The sequence below is a fragment of the Cetorhinus maximus genome, chromosome 2 (assembly GCF_964194155.1).
Source record: "Cetorhinus maximus chromosome 2, sCetMax3.hap1.1, whole genome shotgun sequence".
In the NCBI taxonomy this organism is placed as follows: domain Eukaryota; kingdom Metazoa; phylum Chordata; class Chondrichthyes; order Lamniformes; family Cetorhinidae; genus Cetorhinus; species Cetorhinus maximus.
This window is the reverse complement of record NC_135880.1, coordinates 31354662-31371553: the sequence shown is the minus strand read 5'-3', so window position 1 is coordinate 31371553 and position 16892 is coordinate 31354662. Positions and strand designations below refer to the sequence as shown.

General features: G+C 42.8%; 1 protein-coding gene across 1 annotated transcript in view; it reads right to left on the bottom strand.

Moving 5' to 3' along the window:
- snx25 (sorting nexin 25) overlaps positions 1–16892 on the bottom strand; it is a 253050-nt gene that overhangs the window by 40724 nt on the left and 195434 nt on the right. The window contains exons 9-12 of the mRNA XM_078562219.1: positions 15873–16004; positions 11987–12262; positions 3590–3754; positions 630–761 (exon numbers count right to left, since the gene is read on the bottom strand). Coding sequence (XP_078418345.1) covers positions 630–761; positions 3590–3754; positions 11987–12262; positions 15873–16004 — 705 coding nt within the window. The remainder of the gene's footprint in view (positions 1–629; positions 762–3589; positions 3755–11986; positions 12263–15872; positions 16005–16892) is intronic.

Here is a 16892-nt window from a genome sequence, read left to right as displayed (position 1 = left end):
AGCAGCTTATACATCCCCGCCTTAAAAAAAAACGCAGCAGTTTAGCTCCCGCCATTGCTGCGCATGAGCAATCCATGTCTGGTAAAAATTGTAACAAAACATAACTAAAATTAATATTTGCACATCCTTCATTATGAATCACAGAGCTGGCGTGCTTGATAAAAGTGACATTCAGCCTCTGTAAATTCAATGTAAAAGCTACCTGCCAAGCATTGTATGAATCAGTGCTCCAGTAATGAGAAAACACAGCACCATTAAGTAAGTCAGAGGTCAAATTCTACATGCCACTAGCATTTGTTCATAGGCTTTAAACATGGTCGATTGGAACAGCTTGTCTCAGAGTGTAAAAGGAAAGTTGCTCCATTAATCACATACCATCTTAATATTCCCTAGCATTGGGAGCTACACCAGCTTCGCCCGTCCAGCCATCAACAACTGGTAGCGATCACCTCTCCACATCGCAAGGATTGCATTATTGTAAGGCAGCTAATTTTATGTAGCAGACACACCAATCAAATACAAACCAAGACCACAGCACAGCACCCACTTCTATAAATTGGACGACAATCAATGAGAAATAAGACAGGCGAAGTGATCTGCACTGTGGTGGATAATTTGAACAAACCCACCTCACTGCTGCTGATGGTAGCTTTCCACTGCCCAAGGTTCTCACACCACCAGTCCGTCCGGGCAATGTGCTGCTGGAGGTCATCATGTTCTTTCTCCATTGTGAAGATCTCATCCTTCAGCTTTGTAACAATCTAAATGAGAGATATTAGCAGTATTCATTTGCAGAGTTACAATACCTAACTGGGTAGGATCTAAAAACTAGATTCTAAATTATTTTAGAACAAACAAACAGTGATAATGACTGCTCTTCAATGTCTGTTTCTTTGGATGGCAATAAAAGGTGAAGCTACCAGTCTTCAAGCAGGGAGAGATCATTTCACATCAACTTCAAACAATCAATTTACAATGTTCTCAATGGGGTTTTATAGATTCAGAACTTCAGCTCATTAAAACATGGAAGAAAAAGGCAGCAAAGTTTACTTCATCTCCAGCTCAGCTGATGAGCAAGTTGATCCATTATCTTCCTCACCTCAGTCATCTCCTGAGGAAGACGATTTACAACATCTCAGGGACAGAATCTATGGCACCATTTGGCCCATCGGATCTCTGCTGCCTGAAAAAGAGCTTTCCAGCCTCGTCCTATTTTCCAGCTCTTGGTCCATTGTCCTGTAGATGGCACTTCAACTATACATCAATGGGAACAGTTTCTCTCTGTCGACTCCATCCAGGCCCTTCATGATTTTGAGCCCTACTTTCAAATCTCCCTTAAACCTTCTCTTCCCTAGAAAGAATAGCCCCAGTTTCTCCACTCTATACACTTAACTGACGTCCCTCATCCCTGGAACCACTCTCAAAGTTTTTCAAAGTGCACTGTCTCTAATCCTTCACATCTTTCCTAAAGTACAGTGCCCAAAATTCAAAACAATACTTCAGGTGAGTCAAATCAGCATTTTTAAAAAACAGTTCATCATAACTTCCTTGTTTTTGAACTCTATGTTAAACTTCTAACAACCAGTTGGTGAAGGAAATGACCAGAAGGCAATCTGTACTCAGTTTTAGATTTATTCGCAAAGTGAAACATTACAAATGTTTAGCTCCCAACTCTACAGCCCCCAGCAGGGTCAATAAGCGTCCCTTTATAGAATTTTTTTTATGTCCACTTGAGGGGGAAAACAGGGTTGTAAATAAAATGTTGCATCCAGAAGGCAGCACCTCCAACAGTGCAGCACTCTCTCAGTTATCTGCTCTGGGAGAGTCAGCCTAGGTTTAGTCGTCAAGCTTCAAGAGGTGGGACTTGAACTCATGATCGTCAAACTCTGAGGCAGAAGCGCTACCATCGAACCACACGACATTGGTAGCGTCTCTTTATACTCTTTTGTTAAATCAAATTAACTAATGATTAACCCCCTTTTAAAGAGGTTTTTCCACAAGCTGCCATGGTGGGATTTGAACCCAGGTTCCCACAGCCTTAGTTTGGCCTCTGGTCCAATGACATCACCGCTACACCACCATCTCCTCCTGTGCTTTGGACGTTGGGTAGCGGAAAGTATGCACAACTTCCATTTTACTGTCTCTTTTTATATGCACAAGTAATTATCCTTAGTGTGTCCTCCACCTGTATACACTTAACCTTAATTTATACATTAGCATGCTATGCCTCTATTTATAAAGCCAAGGATTCCATCTGTCTTTTTAACCATTTTCTCAAGCTGCCCTGCGGCCAATGATCTGCATACATGTATCTCCAGGTCTCTATGTTACTGCAGCATTGTTAACCTTTACTTTCTATTGCCTCTCCTCATTCTTCCTACCAAAATGTATCACTTCACACTTCTCTGCATTAAATTTCATCTCCACCAGCCTGTCAATACCCGCAAAGTCTATTACCATCCCCCTCACTGTTCACAATACTTCCAAGTTTTGTGTCATCTACAAATTTTGAAATTATACCCTGCACACCCAAGTCTACGTCGTTAATATGGAGCAAAAAAAGCAGTGGTCCTAGTACCGACTCCAGGGGAACCCCACTACATACCTTTCTCCAATGCAAAAAACCTTTCACCACCACTCTGAAGAGTCATACAGACTCAAAGCTCTGTTTCTCTCTCCACAGATGCTGCCAGGCCTGAGTTTTTCCAGCATTTCCTGTTTTTCTTTTGTCACTACTCGGTTTCCTCACTTAGCAAATTTCATATCCATGCTGCCACTGTCCCTTTTATCCCATGGGCTTCAACTTTGCTGTCAAGTCTATTATGTGGCACTTAATCAAACTCCTTTTGGAAGTCCATATATACCATATCAACCCCATAACCCTCATCAAAAAACTTAATCAAATTAATTAACCAGGGTTGGGTTTTAACAAATCTGTGCTGGCTTTTAATTAAACCATGTTCTCCTTGGGAAATGAGGGGTAAAATAATACTGGTGTGCCAATTGCCCTCTGTGAAGTCCCTCTTTCATCAGAGACCAGACTACTGCTAGCAACAGTTAAGGAGCGCTACTTCTTTACAGAGCAAATGTTTGAATATGAATGAGCGAGACAGTCTAATGACTGACACAAACTAAACGTGTCCAAGACAGAGCAAATACAACTGCATTTGAGGGCGTGAATTCAAGACAGAGATTGACAGATTTTTTTTATTAGATAAGAGTATCATGGAGGACAGATCAACAGTGGTTAAATGGAGCTATGGTACAGTTCAGCCATAATTTAATTGAATGGCCAAATAGGTGTGAGGAACTGAATGGCCACTCCTTTTCTCATATTCATATGAAGTCCATTCTGAATTATTTTTAATTTATGCTCCATGTGCATTTAAGGAACCAAAAGGACACATCTGACCAGAAATTGTGGTGACAGTTGGTACATTATGGTTGCTACATATTGGAACTCAAAGATCCCACAAAAAGATGTGCATCCAAATCAACTGAAAGATTCACAACAATAAAATTCCCACCACAGCAGAAACCACCCAGGAATATTTCAAACCCAAGTGAACAACTGGACTCTGGATCATACCTTCCTGTCAGGTTTTGGTGAATTCTGGATGGAGCCCAGAGCTTGTCTCTTGTATTCTAGTTTCTCATTTAACTGTCGTAGTTTGTTTACAGCGTAGCTGGCCTGTTCATTGATGCCATTGCTCCCTTCATCCAAGACTTCCTCACCACTCTCACAAACCTGGTTCTGGAAGAAAGGGTTGTGGGTTTAGAGGAAAGTTAAATACCATATACACAGCAAGCCATTATTTATCATCAATTTGTGGAGTCAAAGTTGAACAATTGTCATCTGGTTGCTTAATAAACATCAGCTTTTGACTCATGAAGACGATTTTTAACCTCGACTGTGATACTTGCCACCAAACATCAGCCTGCAGCTGGATGTTTTGTACGACATCTAGACACTATGATCAGAAGACTGAAGGCGTGGTTGAAACAAGTGGAGCTGTCTGGTATTGGGGCCTCGTGGCACTACATGTACAGACACCTCAGTATGCAATGCTACATTGTCTGCTAAGCAATTCATTAAGAATGCAGCTGTGTGAATTTGTATTGAACAAAGGCTAGGCAGGTTCTCAAAGAGAAGGAAGAAGCTCCTGACTGAAAGTCTGTTTCAGAAGGTGACCTGGGATCAAATTATTCATCTGTCTTCTCGACTGAGGACAGTGGGAAGACATTAACTTGGTTCCAAAAAAGGAAAACAGGAATCATTATTACTTTTTTTCCCCCCAACTACTCTCTTGAAGGAATTCACTCCTTCCAAAGTTACAGCCCCCATGGTTACCCTCCCAGAAAGACAGAGGTTATCAAAAGAAAAGGAAATTCCTTGGTCCAATCAGTCCATGTTGGTGTTTACTCTCCAACTCAGCAAATAGGCTAATGACATTTACTCACCCAGTTCCTATATCTCTTCATTCTCTTGCCTTCAGTACCTCAGTAACTCATCCCAGTATCCTTTATTCATGAGCTTTGGCAGCAAATATTAGCAGCCTTTTGAACAATGCGAGGGCAAAGGGCAAGCCAACTAACCATGGTCATGTCCTGATTCGAGGTCCGTACATAAGCACAAACCCAGTGCAGGTCAATGAACAAATCCATCTGAATTTCCACTCCATGCTTTGAGGTGCTAAGGCCATTTCAACTGCCCCCTCAGCAGAGGTCAGCTAACTTAGCACATATTAGGGAGCTAACCAAGATTGTTTTTGTTGTTTGGTTCAACTATTTACTGAAGCCAAGAGTGAACCCTAGAAATGGTCAGACTCTTTTTCCTCCTTATTCTCTGTGCTAGCGTGCAAGTTCGCAATCTCCCAAACACTACATCACAAACTCACATTGAGCTCAACCTTCTACTTAGTTGTCCAAAAGTTCAACTGACATTAATGTATATTCAACCAGCTCAAAACACAACAGTATCCAGAGAGATATTAACAGTTTCCCAGATGGCCAGTTTGCGAGAAGTGACAGCTGATGATGTAAAGTCAGGAGGGAGTGGCCCTGGGAATCCGTAACATTGACTCTGGTGTCAACCTACCACTCTCTCTCAGCAGATGAATCAGTACTCCTCCATGTTGGACACCTCTTGGAAGAGGTGTCATGGCAGATGCACCTGCGACAGTTCATTGGTAAAGGTAGGGTTAAGAAGGTATTCCCCTCATGGTTCCCTCACTACCTGCCACAGGCCCAGCCTTCAGCACTCAGCCAGCTGAGAGAGTAGTGATGCTACCAAGTCACTCTTAGTGATGAACATTGACATGCCTCACCCAGACTACAGTTTGGGCTCTTGCTGCCCTCAGTGTCTCTTCCAAGAGGTGTTCAACATGGAGGAGTACTGATTCATCAGCTGAGAGTTGTAATCATAACAGGGTTTGTGTCCTCTGACACCAGAGTCAATGTTGAGGACTCCCAGGGCTACTCCCTCCTGACTCTACATCACCTCTGATGGCAAACTGGCCATTTGGGAAACTGGGAGGTTTCTCAAATGCTCCATGAATGATTCCGTTAATCAGTAACATCAGTGGGGGACGGAGGGAATCTTCTGTGAAGATCCCAAAGAATCCTGTACCCTTCCAGGGGAACCAGTACATCCCAAGGGAATCAGTTGTCATGAAGCTATTAATGTATATATTATTGGAAAATATTTTTATTTTTCTTTTAAAATAGAGGTTTAGTCTGTGGGTGTGTCTTTATTGGATTAAAGCCGGCTAGTCTGTGCTTTGATGTGCACTAGTTTTGAATGTAAGAGGTAGATTGTATTTGCATTTTGTTGAATAGAGCATTCAAGAAGGGGAGTGAATGCTGGCACCTAGCTAGCAGGGACCAAGCAATGTTTATATTACTAATAAAATTGGTACTATGAAACAGGTTTTATTGTTAGAAGAGGTGGAGTTTAAAGGGGCTGGTGATACAATGAGAATTTACATTCGATGAGCTGTGTTGGGTATAAGAGACAGCAGTGTTGAGAGTGCAGGGCAGAGGCAATGTGAGAGCAAAGCAGCTGTAAGCCTACAACTGTCTCCTGAGGAACGAAAGTAAAAGGAACCTCATTTTGAATTTGTAAGGTGAAAATGCTTTGCCTGGTGTCTGCTTAAAGTCTATGGGTTGCTGTTGCCTTTATGGAGATCAGTCTGGGAATTTGTTAAAAGTATTTTTTTTAAATTAATTCACAGGATATGAACTTCGTTTGCTGAGCCAGCATTTATTGCCCAACCCTAGTTGCCCTTGAGAAGGTGGTGGTGAGCTACCATCTTGAACCGCTGCAGTCCATGTGGTGTAGGTACACCCACAGTGCTGTTAGGAAGGGAGTTATAGGATTCTGACCCAGCGACAGTGAAGGAACGTTGATATATTTCCAAGTCAGGGTGGTGAGTGACTTGGAAAGGAACTCCCAGGTGGTGGCATTCAACGCATCTGCTGCCCTTGTCCTTCTAGATGGTAGTGGTCGTGGGTTTGGAAGGTGCTATCCAAGAAGCCTTGGTGAATTCCTGCAGTGCATCTTGTAGATGGTGCATACTGCTGCTACTGTGCGTCGGTGGCGGAGGAGGTGAATGTTTGTGGATGTGGTGCCAATCAAGTGAACTGCTTTGTCCTGGATGGTGTCAAGCTTCTTCAGTGTTGTGGGAGCTGCACGCATCCAGGCAAGTGGGGAGCATTCCATCACACTCCTGATTTGTGCCTTGTATATGGTGGAGAGGATTTGGGGAGTCAGGAGGTGAGTTTCTCGTCACACGATTCCTAGCCTCTGACCTGCTCTTGTAGCCACAGTATTTATATGACTAGTCCAGTTCAGTTTCTGGTCAATGGTAACCCTCAGAATGTTGATAGTGGGAGATTCAGTGATGGTAATGCCACTGAACACCAAGGGACGATGGTTGGATTCTCTCTTCTTGGAGATGGTCATTGCCTGACACTTGTGTGGCGCGAATATTACTTGCCACTTTTCAGCCCAAGCCTGTATATTGTCCAGGTCTTAGTGCATTTGGACATGGACTGCTTCAGTAACTGAGGAGTCGCAAATGGTGCTGAACATTGTACAATCATCAGCGATCATCTCCACTTCTGACCTTATGATGGAAGGAAGGTCATTGATGAAGCAGCTGAAGATGGCTGGGCCGAGGACACTACCCTGAGGAATTCCTGCAATGATGTCCTGGAGCTGAGATGATTGACCTCCAAAGACCACAACCATCTTCATTTGTGCTGTGCATGACTCCAACCAGTGGAGAGTTTTCCCCCGATTCCCATTGACTCCAGTTTTGCTAGGGCTCCTTGATGCCACACTCGGTCAAATGCTGCCTTGATTTCAAGGGCAGTCACTCTCACCTCACCTCGAGAGTTCAGCTCTTTTGTCCATGTTTGAACCAAGGCTGTAATGAGGTCAGGAGCTGAATGGCCCTGGCGGAACCCAAACTGAGCATCAGTGTGCAGGTTATTATTAAGCAAATGCCACTTGATAGCATTGTTGATGACCCCTTCCATTCCTTTACTGATGATCGAGAGTAAACTGATGGGGTAGTAAATGGTCGAGTTGGATTTCTCCTGCTTTTTGTGTACAGGACATATCTGGGCAATTTTCCACATAGCCGGGTAGATGCCAGTGCTGTAGCTGTACTGGAACAGCTTGGCTAGGGGCGCAGCAAGTTCTGGAGCACAAGTCTTCAGTACTATTGCCAGAATATTGTCAGGGCCCATAGCCTTTGCAGTATCTAGTGCCTTCAGCCGTTTCTTAATATACGTGGAGTGAATCGAATTGGCTGAACACTGGCATCCATGATGCTAGGGACCTTCAGAGGAGGCCAAGATGGATCATCCACTTGGCACTTCTGGCTGAAGGTTGTTGCGAATGCTTCAGCCATATCTTTTGCACTGCTGTGCTGGGCTCCTCCGTCATCATTGAGGATGGGGATATTTGTGGAGCCTCCTCTTCCAGTGAGTTGTTTAGTTGCCCAACACCATTCACAACTGGATGTGGCAGGCCTGCAGAGCTTAGATCTGATTCATTGGTTGTGGGGCCACTGCTCTGTTTATCACTTTCTGTTTATGCTGTTTGGCATGCAAGTAGTCCTGTGTTGTAGCTTCACCAGGTTGACTCCTCATTTTTAGGTATGCCTGGTGCTGCTCCTGGCATGCCCTCCTGCGCTCTTCATTGAGCCAGGGTTGATCCGCTGGCTTGGTGGTAATGGTAGAGTGGGGGATATGCCAGGCCAGGAGGTTACAGATTGTGTTCGAGTACAATTCTGATGCTGCTGATGGCCCACAGCATCTCATGGGTGCCCAGGCTTGAGTTGCTAGATTTATTCAAAATCTATCCCATTTAGCATGGTGGCAGTGCAAACAACATGGTGGAGGGAATCCTCAATGTAAAGGCAGGACTTCAACTCCACAATGGTGGTCACTCTTGCCGATACTGTCATGGACAGATGCATCTGCGGCAGGCAGGTTGGTGAGGAAAACGTCAAGTATGCTTTTTCCTCTTGTTGGTTCCCTCACCATCTGCCACAGACCCAGTCTCATTTGTAGCCACATGTATATATTTAACTTGTGTAAATTAATAAGTGTCTCATGTATTTTGATATAAAACTTCTCGAGAAGTGGTGGTCTGATTTCTGAATTTAGAGCCGCATCTCAAAAACATACAAAAATAAAAATATAGGTTATGACAGTTGTTTAAAGTTTTCTTCTGGGATTTTTAAATAACTCAGCTTTACCAATTGCTGGATTATAACTCCATACATTCCAGGGGGAGAGTCTCTAATCTAATGATTAAAAGACTACCAATTACTTACTTAGCTACTGGGTTTGCTATAAAAGGACTGGCTGCTAAAAATGGAACAGAGACAAGCAGCCCCAATTGCCTGGATGAGTGCAGCTCCAACAACACTCAAGAAGCTTGATACCGTCCAGGACAAAGCAGCCCGCTTGATTGGCAATACATCCATGAACATTCACTCCTTCCACCACTGACACACAGTAGAACCAGTGTGTACCATCTACAAGATGCACTGCAGGAATTCACCAAGGCTCCTCAGACACCACCTTCCAAATTCATGACCACTACCACCTAGAAGGACAAGGGCAGCAGATAGATGGGAACACCACCACCTGGAAGTTCCCCTCCAAGTCACTCACCATCCTGACTTGGAAATATATTGCCGTTCCTTCACTGTCACTGGGTCAAAATCCTAGAACTCCCTTCCTAACAGCAGTGTGGGTGTACTTACAACACATGGACTGCAGCGGTTCGAAAAGGCAGCTCATCACCAACTTTTCAAGGGCAATTAGGGATGGTAAATAAATGCTGGACCAGACAGTGAAGCCCACATTCCAGTGAATGAATAAAAAAGAAAGCTGAATGTCCAGTCAGAATCTGTGGACAGGGAAGCCAGCAAAGAAGCAAGCTTGAAAGGGAAGAAACTTTTAAATCATTTAAGTGGGGATATAAACGACATAGATGACCATGTGGGGGTTAGGATTAATAAGTTTGCGGATGACACAAAGATTGGCCGGGTGGTTAACAGTGAGGTTGAGCGTCTTGGACTACAGGAAGATATAGACGGGATGGTCAAATGGGCAGTTAAGTGGCAGATGGAATTTAACCCTGAAAAGTGTGAGGTGATACACTTTGGAAGGAGTAATTTGACAAGGAAATATTCAATGAACGGCATTGCACTAGGAAGTTCTGAGGAACAAAGGACCTTGGCGTGTGTGTCCATAGATCTCGGAAGGCAGAGGGGCACATTAGTAGGGTGGTGAAAAAGGCATATGGGACACTTGCCTTTATCAATTGAGGCATATATTACAAAAGTAGGGAGATCATTTTGGAGTTGTATAGAACCTTGGTGAGGCCACAGCTGGGGTACTGTGTGCAGTTCTGGTCGCCACATTATAAGAAGGATGTGATTGCACTGGAGGGAGTGCAAAGGAGATTCACCAGGATGTTGCCTGGGATGAAACATTTAAGTTATGAAGACAGGTTGGATAGACTTGGATTGTTTTCGTTGGAGCAGAGAAGACTGAGGGGCGACCTGATCAAGGTGTACAAGATTATGAGGGGCACGGACAAGGTGGATAGGGAGCAGCTGTTCCCTTTAGTTGAAGGGTCACTCACGAGGGCACACAAGTTCAAGGTGAGGGGCAGGAAGCTTGGGGGGATGTGAGGAAAAACCTTTTTACCCAGAGGGTGGTGACAGTCTGGAATGTGCTGCCTGAGAGGGTGGTGGAGGTGGGTTGCCTCACATCCTTTAAAAAGTACCTGGATGAGACTTGGCACGTCATAGCATTCAAGGCTATGGGCCAAGTGCTGGTAAATGGGATTAGGTAGGTAGGTCAGGTGTTTTTCACATGTCAGTGCAGACTCGATGGGCTGAAGGGCCTTTTCTTCTGCACTGAGAGATTCTGTGATAGTATTAAATACTTCTCTGGAGTTCATCTTCAGACAAGGTTAGTGTGACAAATTGAGGTCAGGTGATTTGAAATTGGTGAGAGCAAGGAAATAAACTGGACTCTCAATTCAAAATTCGGAAAGAAATCAAAGATTTTGAATGTTGCTCATGCCACATGACTAAATTAAAGGATATAGGCAGGCTTCTAATTTGTGTGGCAATGTTTTAACTCCTGGCTTTTGTTGATTTTAATCTCAAGGAAAAACAAAAATACCAGATCATGTGAAACCCTAGCAAAATCATGAAAGCACCTCGAGATCACACCTATCACCATAACCTGATAATCACAATCTCTAGGTTTTAGGGTACTCAATGTCTAACATCAGCAGCTTTTGGTGTACATGTAGTCAACTTTCAGTGAGTGAGGAAATCAGCCTTTCCATAAAGAACAATACCTAGCTATATGTAAAAAGCAAACCTTTTACATCTCTACTGTACATCTTCTCATCCACTTTTTAACCAGTTGTGCTTTGGAGGTGGTCGCCTGAGGACTGATGGATAAAACTGAACTGAAAAATTCCATTGTTCCAGTTCCACACTGTTTAAAAAAAGTAAGGAAGGCTGTGGCACATGTGAATAGTCTGAAAACCCTTCAAGTAAAACAGCCTACACAAAAATGCACAAACTGCATATTGACCAAGTCTTCATGAGCATATGCCACCAAGCCATTATCTGCCAACTTTGACATTCATCATATACATAGTCCCAACTAACTTCAATGTTCCATGACCTACATTAACTATGGCCAACTGTGACACTACATACTTTATGTTAACCAAGAGCAACCACTATACCTGGTCACCTACATCAACCACATCTACATTCCAACATGTATACTAACTGCAGTCAGTCGCTACCCTTTTAAACATACAAATGCCACAGTCAATTTCTACAGTTCGACATCTACATTAATTACAACCAATTTTTTCACTGCATCATCTACATTAAACCAACCTCTATACTTCAACTATACATTAACCCCAGCCAACTTCCACACCTTGTCACCTACATTGACCACCACAAACTGTCAACATAGCACTAGCTACATAAACCACTGCCACTCCGATTTCCAAACATCTCAAAATACGTTTTCTGAAACTCTTCCTGAACTTTCACAGGTTTGAGTCATTAATTGTCATCTATTAATTTCCTGTTTCCATTGGCAAACGAAAGTCAGTGGGCACACAGAGAGGCCTTAATTTGAATGGCACTTTTTAAAAAAAAAAATATGATCTATACAACAAATGCAGACCCCCTTGAAACTCAGAATACCAAACTCATGATCGCCACTGCCCTGAAGACCACATTCGACAACGTTACATTATTGAAGATGCCAATACATCTGTTTTAGAAGCTCTAGAGTTTTATCCCTCACCTAATCTGAAGCTTCCAACTGTATTGTTCCCTTCGATATATGAGCAAGAAAGTAAAATAGCAGGCGGGTGATTCATATTAGGGGATTTTATGAAAGCAAGTCTTACCACATCATCGCGGCTGTCAGGGCTGGATTGTAAAGTGCTCTTTTCGTCTTCCTTCCTAACAAGTCTTTCATATAAGTCACTTACAAGAAATGATGGGTAATACCGCTCTTTAAGAGTCTCATAAACATCGCTCTGTATTTTGTTGAAGACGTCAGTTCCTTTGTTACCCACAAGGCTTTGTTGGATTTCTTTATAAAGTGCCTTCTCCACTGGAATTTCCCGGCTTTCCACAAAATAATTCTGGTAGATTTCACCAACTAGTTGAGGTATTTCAGTCTGAATGGATGAAAGCAGAAATTATGGTTATAAAATGCACATTAGATATGTATTGCTCATTACCCAATGTCATCCTCTGTTGAAGAATGGGACTTTTGCTGTGGTGTGGTTCCATGCAAAGATGCAACCTGTCATCTGAGTCCCTGACATATTATTCTGAATATCTAATTTTATGATTCATATGTTTTAGGAATGAAAATTTAAATCTGCAAGGTAAAAGCTAGAAGTGCAAAATAAATGAAAACTCTTGGTTTGAGAAGCTGATAAACAAACCTAAAGTAACTGCAATTCAATTTAATAAGGTAAGAGTTGGAAGTGGAGAAGTCCTAAACAATGGGTTTTGTGACGGAGACATTGTTCTGGGCTTTGTGATGGAGACATTGAGTCTACAGCTGTCTCAATAAAGGGTTTAAATTATTTATATGGTTTCATCAGAAGAAAGGGATGGTTTGGGACTGGAGGGAGATAGTTTAAACCTCCATCAGGGACATTCCAAGTGTGCCACATTGCCATGGGGATAGATTGCGGGGAGATTTTTTTTTGGTTTTGGGTATTATCTGTGTGATTTACCACTCATCAGACAGTTGAAGTTTAGGTCCAGCACAACTTTGAGACAAGCAGGGGGAAAATCTGCCAGAAGTTGTATACCAGTAGCAGAGGGCTATTAGAAACCAAAGGTGTTTTCTGATTTGAAATCACTGAACACGAAAGCAGTGAAGCCCATGCTTGAGCTGGGCAGTCCATATTCATAAGGTGCTGAAGAAGAGTTCGAGGGTCCGCCTAGCCAGATGTTAGTGGAAGGACCCCAAGAATTCTCATACCTTGGAGAATAGTGGGAACACTGAGGAGAATCAAAGTGAATTTTGAGAGCTGTGTCACACCTTGCTTTGATCCCAGGAGAAGTGAAGGAACCATCAAGATCCTGGAAAGTATAGGGGAACATTCTTGGATGGAAATAAAAGTTATACAGGGATTTTTGTTGACATTTTCAGGTACAAAGTATGAGTATTTATGAAATATAGTCTTAACATAGTGGTACTTGCTTTGTCTAAATCTTCTACAGTAAAAGTTTTTGTTTAAAATGTGAAATCTTGTGGCATTATTCTTTCAGTTAATAACTGGGAGTTTGAATTTCTTGTTAAAAGTTACTGGTCTCTACCAAGATCATAATAATATGGGAAAACTCTTCCAGGCGAATGGTTCCAGGAATGAGACGCTTCAGTTACATGGTCAGATTGGCAAAGCTGGGACTGTCCTCCATAGAAAAGTTTGAGAGGAGATTTGACAGAGATGTTCAAAATCATGAGAGGTCTGGACAGAGTAGATCGGGAGAAATTGTTCTCATCGGCAGAAGGGTTGTGAACCAGTGGACACCGAATTAAAGTTTTAAGAGCCTGAAGATGTGGTGGAGGTAGATTCAATTGTGGCTCTTAAAAGGAAATTGGATAATTATCTGAAGAGAGAAGTATTGCAGGACTATAGAGAAAAGGCAGGGGAGTAGGACTAGCTGAGTTGCAGGGAGCTGGCATGGACATGACATGCCTAAGTGACCTCCATCTGTGATGTAATTAATCATGGATTCTCCATTCGATGTTCAATGGCGAAGGCCATTTCCCAAGCACAGACTATCTTTTCCTCTCCTTAGCCCAGGAAACTAAACTCAACAATAACAACAAGTTGCATTTATATAGTGCGCTTAACGTAAAAAATGTTCAAAGGAAATCATAGAGGCAAATCGGACAAAGGCGGACACAGAACAAAAGAAGGACCAAAAAAAGGGGTTACTAATGTCAGGTTTTAAGAAGTGTCATAAAGGAGATACAAAGCGAAAGGTTTAGGGAGGGAATTCGTGAGCTTAGGGCCGAGCTGGCTGAAAGCACGATCGCCAATAATGTATTAGCAATACCAAGACAAATGCACTGAAAGCGCTTTGAGTCTAGCTTGCAGTCAGACAATAGACATCACACTTTGTTATCAATGCGAACTTATAAAAAAAGGCAAGACACTGACCTATAGTCTGAAATTTATGAACAAGTTACTGGCCTCTAATCACCACAGGAAGGAACAATTATTTAGGGAGCTCTGATTCCCACAAGGGGTATTTTGAACATTACCCTTGAAAAGAAACATGTCAGGTAACCGGCTAAACTTCACAATCATGAACTACCTGTTAACAATGCTGGAACAAAATAATAAAAATTAGAAATCAATTTAGTTTCTAAATAAAAACATAGGGCTGCATCTCCTGGTCAGTGAGCGGGGAAGGGGTGGGGCCTGCTCGCTGAAGCGTAAAATGATACTGTGATGTCAAGCGGGTGTCCCGTCACCCCGCGTCATTTACATTTTTAGGTCGGCGGGCACTTAAGACCATTAATAAAGTAACCTTAAGGTTGGTGGGCAGGCCGGGAGCCCAGGCGGGCTTCCGAAGAAACATAAAACCTCATCCACAGGTGGGATGAGGTTTCGTGAGGGTATTAAAATTTGTGTTAAACGTCTAAATAAAAGAAATTGACATGTCCCAGCCCACGTGACAGTGGCACATGAGGGGACATGTCAGCAATTTTTTTTCTAATCTTTTTCCAATGTTTCAAACTTGAGCCGATCTCCCTGAGGCAGCACTTAGCCTCAGGGAGATCTGTGTGTTCTTTCCCGTGCAAGCGCGAAAGAGCACAATCCCGGCTCAGGGAATCTCCAACCCCCCACCCCCCCACCCGCTCAGGGAGTGCATAGTACTTCCTGGCAGACGTCACACTGGGCGGGCCTTAATTGGCCCGCCCACGTAAAATGGCGGCGCACCCCCACCCCCGGTCTGAGGACGACAATCGGGAACCCGCCTGCTCGCACCCGCTCCCGCACAACCCCCCTGACAGAGGGATGGGGGGTTGGGGGGGGGGGGGGGAGATCCTGCCCTCAAGGTTTATTATGTGGCAGTCGCTTAGGACTGAGATGATGAATTGCATTCATTTCGAGCTGGCACTTAAAAAAAAAATACAAAACCAAAATATTGTGGAAGTTGGAAAGTCTGAAATAAAAACAAAAAATGATGACAATACTCAGGTCAGGCAGAACCTGTGGAGAGAGAAACAGCGTTAACGCTTCATGTTGATGACCTTTCATCAGAAAAGGGTGAGTGGGACAAGGACAAAAGGAAGGTCTGTGATAGAGTGGAAGACAATCTCTCCTATCCTTCCACCCTATCACAGTCTTTGCTCAAAACCTATTACATCTCTAATTTTTCCCAGTTTTGACAAAAGGTTATTGACGCGAAATGTTAACTCAGTTTCTCTCTCCACAGATGCTGCCTGACCTCCTGAGTATTTCAGCATTTTCCATCTCTATTTCAAATTTCCAACATCTGCTGTATTCTGCTTTTTGACTACCTCAAGGATGATGTTGGAAAGATGAATTCCTCAGTCAAGTGTTGTTAAAAATGTGAAATATGTTAAAAAAACGTACATCGTTATTATTGGCCAAGATGCCCGTGACAGATTGGTTGTCCGTCACATCAACACCCTCTGAAGTGTGCAAATGAGACCAGTTTCGCAAATGTGATTTTGAATTTCTTGGAACTCAAATTAAATGCACTGTGTGAAGTCAAAAATCTTGTTACCTTGTTTGCATTTTTCAAGTATTCAACAGACTCCCAGAAGCCGACAAGAGCCCTCTTATCCATTCTTTCCATGTACACACGGAAATGTTCCCTGTAGGATGGATTTGTCAAGATTTCTTCAAACTGAAGAATCTGAAAAACAAAAATGTAATGTGCTGTATTAACCAGAATTTTATTACAGCACCTACTGCCTTTCACTTCCAGAGGGACTGATATTTTGTAATTTAAAGGTTCTGAGCATTTTTTAAAAACAGCAAAACAGAAACATCCTGTGTCGCTGTTCAATTTAATTTTAAGCTTCATCCTTTCACATGGCAAAATCTATATGAGCTTGAAGATTGTCTATATTTTCTATTTGTACAAAGAAAGAACTGGCAATTATATAACACCCTTCGTAATCTTGAAACATCCAAAGATGCTTTACAGCTAATGAAGTACTTTTAAGGTCTAGTAACTTGTAATTTATGGTTTTAATTAAGTCTTGTCACCTCTACATTTCTTCACAATTCAGTTAGGCAGTGGTACGGGGGAAATAAAAATCAAAACATTCCCATCACCTTACTAAAGAGCCCCTCCAACATCACATTTCCAAACAGGAAATAGAATCAAAGAATTAAAGAATGGTTATGGCACAAAAGGTCATTCAGCCCATCAAGTTTGTGCCAGCTCACTGCAAAATGAACTCACCAGCCCCACTCCCCTGGCTTCTCCCCGCAGCCTGAAGTTTTTCCCTTTTCAGATAAATATCCAATTCTCTTTTGAAAGCTACAATTGAGCTTGCCTCCATCACACTTTCAGGTGCTGCATTCCAAATCCTAACCACTCGCTGTATAAAAAGGTTATTCCTCATGTTGCCATTGGTTCTTTAGTCATTCACCTTAAGTTGGTGTCCTCTGGATCTGGACCCTTCCGCCAATGGAAACAGTTTCTCCCCATCTACTCTGTCCAGATTCCCTGTGATTTTGAACACCTCTATCAAATCTCCTCTCCACCTTCTCTACTCCGCAGGGAACAATACCC